At 37.4% G+C, this 11,173-nt stretch overlaps 1 protein-coding gene across 1 annotated transcript; it reads right to left on the bottom strand.

Moving 5' to 3' along the window:
- Positions 1–549: 549 nt before the first annotated feature.
- LOC132044102 (pentatricopeptide repeat-containing protein At1g80270, mitochondrial-like) lies at positions 550–5,800 on the bottom strand. The gene is made up of 3 exons (XM_059434591.1): positions 5,644–5,800; positions 2,944–3,505; positions 550–1,944 (listed from the first exon to the last, which is right to left on the bottom strand). Exons 1-3 carry the CDS (start codon positions 5,676–5,678, stop codon positions 697–699), a joined length of 1,845 nt encoding a protein of 614 aa, XP_059290574.1. The 5' UTR covers positions 5,679–5,800; the 3' UTR covers positions 550–696.
- Positions 5,801–11,173: the final 5,373 nt, after the last annotated feature.

The following is an 11,173-nucleotide window of genomic DNA, read 5'->3' on the forward strand; positions in this document are numbered from 1 at the left end:
TTATCTTAGGTAGATATGCATTTTCGATATACACGTGCGTTGTCGAGTGACTAGTTAAAAAAAAAAAGAAGCCTAAATCTTAATGCATAGTGTGCAGGGTGTTTGGCCATATCTATTTCACATTGCAGCTGAAGGAAATTCGAGAAACCTGAAAAGTGCATTAACAAAGAGTTCAATTTGCAGTGCTATATTTCTTCATCCAGTTCCTTGTTTGGCTTCTAAAGTTTCATCTATTATGGAATTTTTTATCCTTCAATAGCGATTTTTTCCCCTTCAATATGCATTTTACTTCAATCATTTGAAACAAAACGTCAATAATATGGCTTCAATGTGTACAAGTGCTCGTATAAAGGTAGAACCGACTAATTTGCAAGAACATCTAAATATATATATATATATTGCTATTTAGGTGCACCTGTAAAGCTGAGACCTTAAAACAGTGTCAAAAGTTTTACTATAAATTCCTCCAACAGTAGGTAATACATATACCACCACCGCTTTTGGGACAGAACATTCCATTGTTTGCTTGGGTCAAAACAAAAGGTAGTCAAGCGGGAATAACATGATAATTAGTCAAAGAAAAGGAAGCTGATATCTCAAAAGTGTTCATCCTACAACTGACAATGCATAATAATCAATCTATTAAGTATGCAAGATCCATTATCACAAGAAAGGTAGGGCGGGTACATCAATCAATCAATCCAACAAGTCAGACACAGCAGACTTCTTGAATGCATCAACCTGAGCCATCATGTTTGCCAATCCTTTATTTGGAAATACATTATCTGCCTTCATTCTCTCAGCAATACCATAACAAGGAGCTTTGGCATTTACATAGGCCCGAATAAGGCACTGGTACTGGGAAATTCGGGAAACATATCCAGCTTGTTTCATTCTGTGCAACATTTTCTCGGTATTATGAACATCACCTCTCCTTGCATATTGTTCCATAATGACCAAATAAGAATTAATCATTGGCCTCAAGCGATTCTGCTCTGCAGCTTTATGCAATATTGAATCTGCTTTTTCCACTTCTCCAGCTTCAACATAAAGTCTGACTAGGGCATCCCAAGTCAATGGCCCAATTCGGCAACCACTCTCAGCCATACGCTTCACAAGGTCCTTTCCTTTGGACAACATCTTATGATTTGCATAAATTCTCAATAAAACAGAATAATGCTTCGATGAGATTGTTGGCCATTTTGCTGCCATCTTATCAAAGACTGCTTCCGCCTCCTCAATGTTATGCAGTTTCCCCCAAGCTTCAACAGCAGCCACACATTCATCAAGCCGAGGATTAGACTCACAAACTTGCCAGATTCTACTAACTTCGTCGGCCCTTCCAAGAGCTGCATAAAGAGGAAGCAAATTACGACATGCCCAGCGATTTTCATTTATATCACCTCCTTCCATCTCTTTTAGTACATTCTCGGCCTTCTCATTGAGACCACCTGAGAGATAGTGCTTTGCCAAGATGCTCTTTACGTTGATATCAGGTTCTATCCCTTCAGCCTTCATGGTCTCAACAATTTGCTCCATTCCAGATATGTCGTTGACTTGCCCCTTAGCATCTATCAATGTTTTGTAAGTAAAAAGGGATAGCTTCACATTTTCCTTCTCCATTAGCAAGAGAACGTCGGCAATCTTCTTTTTATCAGTCCTCTTATATAGAAGGAGCAACTGATTGCAAGTAAAGCAAGTTAATGGGAGTTCAAGGTCCTTCATTTTGTTAAAAATCTGCTCAGATTTCTTCAGATCACCTTCGGCGACGCAATTGGCCAATAAAGTGCGATAAATAACTTCACCTCTGAAAGACTTTGGTATCATCCCAATATAATCTTCTGCCTTCTTTAGACCTCGGACTTTGGCAATTAAATCAACACGAGAAGCATAGTCTCTGTCAGTAAAAGGGAGCTGCTTTTTTGACTCCAACCACTCAGAGAGCTGCCAAAAGTCAGAATAATTACTACTCCCTCCGTTTCAATTTATGTGAACCCATTTGACTGGGCGCGACATTTAAGAAAGAGTGAAGACTTTTGAAACTTGTGGCTCAAAATAAGTCTTGAATATTTTGTGGTTGTAAATCATTTCATAAAGTGAATTTGTTTCCAAATTAGGAAAGAGGTCATTCATTTTGGCACGGACTAAAAAGGAAATAGGTTCACATAAATTGAAACAGAGGGAGTATAATGCAAGATGATGACAATAGAAATCAACAAGCTAATCAGATTAGAAGCTGTTTTTTTTTTCTCAATGTGAAACTTATAGAACTAGTATTTATATTATCACTATTATCCAAAAAGTCATGTTCTACTGCAAACACAAGTTGACATGACAACTAGGAAGCAGCTAAGTATTTTTTACTCTATGTTAATATAGAACCTAAAATAGCCAAAGAGGGTAAAAGGAAAAACTAAACCAACGCAAAAGTACCAGTAGACCAAGAACAATGCAGCAGATGCAGGGAGATTACAAAGAATTTTGGATGCAGTAAACAAAATGAAGTGTGAATATTAAGCAGGGGTTTGGAGAATATTTGGTTGAAGAGGAAAAGATAAAGCCGTTGAAGTTGAAAATAGTAGTTGGAGATATTATTTCCAAATTTCTCGACTCCGCTATTTTTGTAAGTTTTTTCAAGAATTTCACAAAACAAAAAAGCATAAAAATTAGGGAAATCCTTCCGGATGTAACAGAAAACAGTCTAAAAATAGTTAAAACTCCTCCATCCAAAAAGAAAAAAGTTAAAAAACCCAAACTTTCAACCTTCCATGTACTACCCAAGTATCAAGTAACTCCAAGGAGAAAAATTCTCACAGTGAAATATGATATGATCATTTTTTATGACAAGAACACAATTAGCATTTTAAGAACCTGATGGTAAAACCTATAAATGCATCAAAATTTTAATCAGATGTCTGATCTAATATAAAAGAGAAAGATTACCTGCAGTGCCCTCCCGTACATGCGCCTTCTACGAAGATTAAGCATCGCTTCTGCTACTTCTGCCCGTGTCACGTCATTTCCTTCAACCCATTTATCCAAAATTTTACTAACAGATAAAGCTGGTGCAGCCACAATAGCATTGTATAATGCAGAAGAAACTCTTTTCCTTGAAGACTTCCGTTTGCTAACTTCACTCTCCGTATCAGACAGCTCTAATTCCTGAGGTGCTTCACCATCAAGATCCTCTTCAGAGAGCTCTTGCTCAGAGACTGACTCGTCCACTTTGTTGGCTTCTTGTATTGCTTCAGTTGCAGTAGAAGATTCAAGCTCTGAAAATCCATCTTCTGAATCACTATTTTCTTCTCCGCTGCTCTTTGTGCCAGCTTGCGAAGAGAAACTTCGGCTTTCCATGAATAATCTTGGAAAACCATGAGATGTTTGGAATCCTCTAAATGTAAGAGGTCTATCTGATATTACATTGGAAGCCCCTTTAAGCCCATCACTGGAAATTTCTGAAGTGGCATAACAAATTCGAGAGCGCCCGGTCACAAACACTTGTTTCCTGGAGCAGATAACCAATTTCATCAATTAAGTGCCCATAATCTAAGCTAGAAAAGACTCTCACTAAAAAGGAATCGAAAGACATAGCAACATTAAAAGAACAAAGAAGATGATTAAGTATTGAAAGTACCAACACTCCCTAATCTATATCACTAGCTTTAACCAACATGACGACATGCGGGAGATTTGATTTTGTGGCCCTTTACAAATTTGTTATCCATTTTATGTCATCTTTACAAGAGATCTTCATTTTTACATATAAGAGATCTGAAAAGGTCATTTTCTTCTATTCAATTTGTAAGTGATCATAAGAGATCATTTCCTCACGACATCCTTGGCAAAATATTTTCAGTAGAAAATCTTTAACATTAGGAAACCATTTTTAGTTATGCGATACACTTTGAACAGTGCACGGAAGTTAAAAAGAAAGAAAGAATTTTGAAACTTTCAGTATAAAACAAACCATAGATATTCATGTGACTATAAATCATCAAATTAAGGATAAAATTGGAAGTTTAGAGTTATTCTAAATATGGACAGGTCTCATCTATTTTTGTAGGAATGAAGAAGAAGGAGTTTTGTGGAAATTTTCTGTATTGAATTGTGTATCTCTTGCTTTACAAAGTATCCTATTATATAGAGAATAGCAGCCTGACGAGGTGCTGCCCAAGCCTAACAAACTCTAACTGAAAACGTAAACAATAAAACACAAAGGAAATTATTTACATGGTAAATTCCCAATCTACCCCTACAGGTGGCTGTAGGGGTAGCAAATCAGCCCATATAAGTATGACCAGCCCAACCCGTCCAAGTTTGGGCCGATCACCACCCAATTATGAGCTCAGCCTATTTCAGCCCATAAAAAGTTGGGTTGATATGCACCCCAAATCAATCCATGAGTAATCGTGTCAAAATATTTTCAAAAAAACATTTTTACTAATTATATATTTTATGTAAAGCCATAATAATAATAATAATAATAAATTATTAGGTACTAAAAATTATAAAAGAACAAACAAAGAAATTAAAACTTAGTAAGAATTGGGTGGTGGGTTGGGTTATGACCCGCTTTTAGCCAATTTCAGCCCACGAAACTTTTGGGCGAGGAAATAACCCGCCCATTTATTAACTCAGCTCATTTTGACCCGCCCAAATTCAGCCCAACCCGCCCATTTGACACCCCTAGCCATGGCTGCATTAGAAAACATGTCTAATACAGAAAAACTAATCTATTCAAAACAAGCTGCATCATGGGACATAGGGAGTTCAAGGATACATGTTCTCTGTTAGGTCATCGTTGTAGACTCGCCGCAGAAGGTGATGGAAGAATTCCGTCCGACAATATTTTTGGACAGACTAAAAGGGAAATGCATCATGGGACATAGGGAGTTGGGGTATACGCAAAAGGGACTTTGGCACATAAGGAGTTAATTGCTTGAATGGTCACTCAACTTATAGTAATTGGCCACCAAAGTTACTTATCCTTTCTAACTTTGCCTAGTTAGCCTCCATGGTCATTTTAGCCGAAAATACAACTTCCTATACATATTTAATGACGTGGACAGCGGTAAGTTTTAGGAAAAAAAAAAATTAAAATCACTATTCGGATTTATTTAGGATCCAACTCACTCTAAACTCAACTGCACCCACTTAATGACCATTAAATAGGTGCCGGAAGTGGTATTTCCAGATTTGTTTCGTTTGGTCCTTTTCTTTAATTTTAAGTCTTATGGTCTCTACTTTATTGACAAATGAAATATATCTCCTCACATTAGAAACTGATACTTGTTTGATTAAAGAAAAAGAAGCTTAAAACGGGAACGAAAATAAAACGACAGGGCTAAGGCTGTCTTTGATAATCAGGGAAAACAAAAAAGCCAGTGAAACATGAAATAAAATTGTGAGTTTTGAAATTTATAGAGAAAAAGAAGTGTAATAGAAGGACGCATATGAAAACAAAAATTGGTCCATGGTAAAAACTACATTAGAAGCCAGTGGATACAAGAAACATTAAGTATGGGCTGAATTTATATCCAAGTCCAAGAATTCATTGTTTGGAGCAAGTCCAAACAATTAGCATACAGTACAATAAAAATAAATATATGAGGAGAGAGTAGAGATGGGATGGGATGGGATTACTTGAAGGAAGAAGAGGCTCTACGAATTGCCCACATGATTGCAAAGTCAGTCTCAAAAACCTTAAACCCTAAAACCCCCTCTCTTTTGATATTCTTTTAGGTACCCATAAAATGACGGAAACTAGCAAATAGGGAAAAGTGACCCTTCCTTGCGCAATACTTCTAAAATGATAAATAATTTGACAAAATTAACTTTTTAGTAACCACGATGGATAATTGAGACGGAGGGAGTAGCAATAAACTTACCCCAACTTCACACGGTTATGTAAGCTATTAGGGGTCGCTTGGTGCAATAGTGGGATATTCTGAGATATCTCATGGGATTAGTTATCCACCTTCTATATGAAATAGCTAATTCTATAATTTTATTCTAAAAGTTATCCTAATCCTTCAATTAACTAATACCCCAAGCCAAACATGAAATAAAGTTAATCTTAAATTCTATCCCGCAATTATTATTCTCATCTCATGTACCAAACAACCCCTTAATGAATTAAAAATAAATTTTCTAGAAATTCAGTCGTGTTAGAAAATATAAACTTCCTTGTAAATACATATACAACAGGTTATCTAGATATTAATGAAACTACAAATCTAATATTTTCATTTGAATTACAGCTCAGGTCAAATGTATTTTTCATTATGAGGTTTCTTCTTTAAAAAGGAAGAATTTTAAGGAACTTAGGGTGTGTTTGGTATGACGGAAAATGTTTTCCTTTTTGCTCTTATTTGAAAGCACTTAAGATCTTGGAAAATGCTTTTCTCAAAATAGGAGAAAATGTTTTCCATAAAAATTTGAGGGACAAAATTTTCTAGATTAATAAAACGCACCAACACATTCCCCAACCCCTCCAAAAAAAATTAATTTTTTAAAACAATTTTTAAAAGTTTTTTTTTTGGCAGGGCTTTTCCCCCCCCCCCCCCCTCCCCCCGCACCACCCCTCCCCTAGATTTTTTTATTTTTATAAATATCTTATAAAAAAGAATTTTTTTTCTTACTCCGACCCCCCTTCCCCCCGGAGCCTACCCCGCCTCTCAACCACTAAAAGTTACACCCTGAATTCAAAAATTTCATAGTGGTTTTGCTTTGAGTATATGCAAATGCTTTTAAAATAACATTTTCCAACTTGCGTACTAAACACAAGAAACTGAGTATGGAAACCATTTATTTTCTGTCATACCAGACACACCTTAGTCTAATTATATATAGGATAATTAGATATATGTATATTAGGTAGTCGATTTTTTTTCTTTCATTAGATAGTGCATAACTTTTATTCTTTCTAGAGTGTTCTGCTATTTCAGCCGCTTGGTTATGAGATTTTCGAAATAAAAATTCACTTTATTTGAAAATCAGCGTTTGGCCATGAAAATTTCAAATACTTGGAATTTGGAGAACACTTCAAAACCTATTTCACCTTTTTGCCATCTCAATTTTTAATTTTTCAAAATTTTCCTTAAAATCTTTGTTTTTATAAAAATGACCCCATTTCAATTTGATCAAGTGTGGTCCAAAGAAAGCGATAGTTTTCTGAATAATGAATCACAAAGAAAGCAGGCTTTTGACTTTAACAGTCACAATTTCATCCTTTTATCTAAGATGGTTTTTATTATGTAACTCATGGAAAATTTAACCATTCCTCATCTGTGTAAAGTTAAACTATTTCTAAAACTAGCACATCAATTTCTTTCAATGTGACTCGTAATTGGTCAGCTATAATTGTTAAGAACTAGGCTTTCTAAAGCATCGAGACCTGAAAGGGAACTAGATACCATCACTGTTTTTTGGTGAAATCGGGTTTAACCAAAAAAATTAGTTAGAGATTTGTATTTCTAGGGTTTGAAGACAAGTAGGCCCCAATCCCTAGAACTCTATGCGTGAGCCCGGTCCGGAGTAGTTTAGATCTTTGTATAGCTTTACAAATAACAAAGATAATATGATAAGATTCAAGTAGCTAAAATGATAAGAAAGTGATAGTTCCATAAGTATTTCTTAGAAAAAATAAGAGAGTTACAAATGGTGAGATCGAGAAGATGAATAGATGCCCCTTTCCTTCTACCTTAAGCTATCTTATATAAGCCAAAACAAGACTTTTCAACCCTAACGTTCGTGTGATGTGACACACGAAGCCTGGCACAACGTGCTCTCTCGTGACACACTGATCGAGGTCTACGGACATGACCTGAGTTGGTGGGAGTGGAGGCCAGCTGTATAGGCCCTGTGGTCGTGATAGATATCAGGTCTCGTGATCAGGCCCAGATACGCTTTTACCCCTATACAGAGAGTCCCCCACTTTCCGAGCTCTTCATAGTGTGAACCCGAGAAGCGGAAGAGCTTGTACGCACTCAAAACTCTTTGTGAGAATCGAAATGTCATCTCTTTTCTTGCGATCAGACGCTTCGTCAGGTCGGTTTTTAATGCGCCCAATCACTCGTTCGACGACGCCCTGTTAAAGACACCGATTGACATTCACTGACAGGGCGTGCCGCTCCGCTTTCCAAGGCTAATGATTTCATCTATTGGCTATTTAAACGAATGACCTCGCTTGCATTTTACCATCTTTACTCTCACTCTTCTCTATTTTATGCAAACCTAATTTCTGACCTTCTTGAAAATGTCTCCATCGTCCATGTCAACATCCACATCCTCGTCTTATGATCTTACTCTTGCAAGCATGTAAGAGCAGTTAGGTGCTACGTTGGCGGTCTCCGCCCGCCGCTGACTTTCGTTCTCTCCACTCACCCGAACGATAAAACCTGGGTTCGTTTGCTCTGACATCGTCCCCTCCAATTTAAATTTCGAGAGGGATTTCCGTACCATCCTGTAGTACGAATCTGTGGAAGGCATTACTTCCCCGATCGATAACTCTACCATCCCTCAAGTCCGTAATGATTGTCAATAGGGGACTGAGATTGATGCGTTCCCCCTCTTGTTAATGCTAGTATCACCCAACACGTCCCGAGCAGGTCCATGATCTACACTTGCCCCTTTACCATCGGGTTTGGCCTCCCGATCTATGAAGTTATTAAGGATTTTTGTGGCCGGTACAACATTTGTTTGGGGAAAATGGCCCTCTAGACTTGGAGAGTAGTTTGCTGCTTGCAACATCTGGTGGCCCTTACTAACCTCCCGTTTACTCTGGATCACCTCTACTCCTCTCAAGTACTTCGTGGGGGAATGATAAACTTGGCCTTTCGAGGCTCCCGAGGTCTCATTACTAGTGCTAAGGACGATGTTACACCTCGAAAAAATTTCGTATCGTCACGTGGTAGATAGACTAACGTGGGGTGAGGTGTATAAGATGTCCTTACAAGTAAGAAAGGGGTACTTAACGATCCTAATTAAGATTCCAAAGACATTTGAGGCAAGAGAAGAGAGTTCGTTGAGGAAGACAAAGTATAAGTCGTGTTTTGGAAGGGTTGTTGCAAAGTATCGAGCCAAGGTTGATTTAATAATGTTTTGAGGAAGAGTTATAATGCTCCTTAGCTTGTTCATGAAGTGTTAAACAAGTGTTAAGAAGGTTCCATAAGAATTGGAGATCAAACAAAACGACGAGATTAACTTCGAAAAATGGAGTTATACGACCACTTATACGGACCGTATAACTTTATACGGTCCGTATAAGGGTCCGTATAGCCTTACAGAAAGGGACAATTCCTGATGGTGGAATACGGTCACTTATACAGACCGTATAAGTGTCCGTGTAACATGATCGGGACAGCTTTTTCTCCAAGTATAAATATAAGTTCCCACTTCTAATTTGTCATTTTTCCAACTTCTCCACCTCTCTCAAGAGCTTTAGAATATTCCACATACTTCATTACCATAAACCCAAAGTAAATCAAGGATCAAACACCAAAAATTGGTGGAATCAAGGGTATGGGTGCTCATTAGGGTTACTAGAAGTCAAGAATCTCCTTGGAGTTGAAGTTAAGGTTTTCTCCAAGTGAAGTATTTCCATCCAAAGCCCATTCCTACATAATCAAAGGTGAGTTTTATGTCCATTCCATGTTATTAAGGGTATGGAATGGGTGAAAGACTTGGATTATGGAGGAAGGTAGAAAATGGAGTACAAGTATGGAAATAATGGTATTCTTAAATGGTAACTTGATATGAATCATAGTTCTTGACATGTTGTGAATACAATCTTGTGGAAAATGATATTAAGAATATTGAAGAGGCATCATATGTGAATGAATATGGCCTTGTGTTGTAATTATGGTTATGGATACTTTTGAAGGGAAATTGTGAGAATTGAAGAATGTTTAGCTTAACAAAACTTATTGATTATGATATTATGAATGTTGTTACTGATGTTTGGGAAAAGTTGTTGTATTATATGGAGAACATTGCGTTAAACAAAGGATCTTTGCGCCCAATTTTCATTAGCTTTAGCTTAAGCTTAAGTCTATTATCGATTATCTAATATTAGTACGAATTCTCTTGAATGTAGAATGCTTGACTTCGAAGAAACCATTTAGTCGATAGAGTTAAGGAGATGAAAAGGTATGTAAGGCTAGTCCTTTCTTTTTCTAAGGCATGATCCTTATAATACGACTTCCTTTATCTTTCCATAACTCTCTTATATCCCGTAAACTATAAGTCTATGATTATCAAGAGCTTCTCATGAGATAAAGATGAGAGATGTGTTATGAATATGGCAATGATGATGGTGAATCTAAGTCTAGAGACTCTAAAGCTTACGATATGATAGTCTTATGAAGCTAATGATCCTTATATGATTCCTTGATGTTATTCATTATTGTTAGGCTCACCTTATAATGCTAGTTTCTTTAAGGTGAGGCATGATGATCATGACTAATCCATAATGGAATCGGGGGTTCTCGACCTTATGTCACCCCGATAAAGTTGTAGCTTTTACTTGAGTTCTTATGCATGTCTTATGATAAGTGTATAATGATGAGATTACACCGTGCCTAGATGGACGGACATGACACTTCTAAGGCGGGCGGCTTATGATTACACCGTGCCTAGATGGCCGGACATGACACTTCTAAGGCGGGTGGCTTATGATCACACCGTGCCTATATGGCCGGATATGACACCACTAGTGGGCTGCATGACATGATTACTCGAGACATGGGCTAATGATGTTATTGATTCAGACAGTTCATGTATGTATGTGTGATATGTTATAAAGGTAAAAAGTAAGCATGCATGATTCTGCCTCAAGAGGCAAGCAGTTACAGTTATCTTTTTCCTCTTATGCTTTCTACATTTCCTTATTATGTTTTAATGTATGCCTTACATGCTCAGTACATTGTTCGTATTGACGTCCTTTTCTTTTTGGACGCTGTGTTCTTGCCCACAGGTAGATAGGGGGACGGTCCAGATCTATAGGAGCCAGATCAGCTTGCACAGGAGCACTTCCCTACTCCGGAGGTGCAGTTTTTGATATATATTCTTTTATGTATATATTCGGGCACTACGGGATCCTGTCCCGTCCTTATGTCTCAGTACTCTAGTAGAGGCTCGTAGATACGTATGCGTAGGTAGTAGTTGTCTCATG

This window comes from Lycium ferocissimum, unplaced genomic scaffold, assembly GCF_029784015.1.
Source record: "Lycium ferocissimum isolate CSIRO_LF1 unplaced genomic scaffold, AGI_CSIRO_Lferr_CH_V1 ctg3550, whole genome shotgun sequence".
Classification (NCBI taxonomy): Eukaryota; Viridiplantae; Streptophyta; class Magnoliopsida; order Solanales; family Solanaceae; genus Lycium; species Lycium ferocissimum.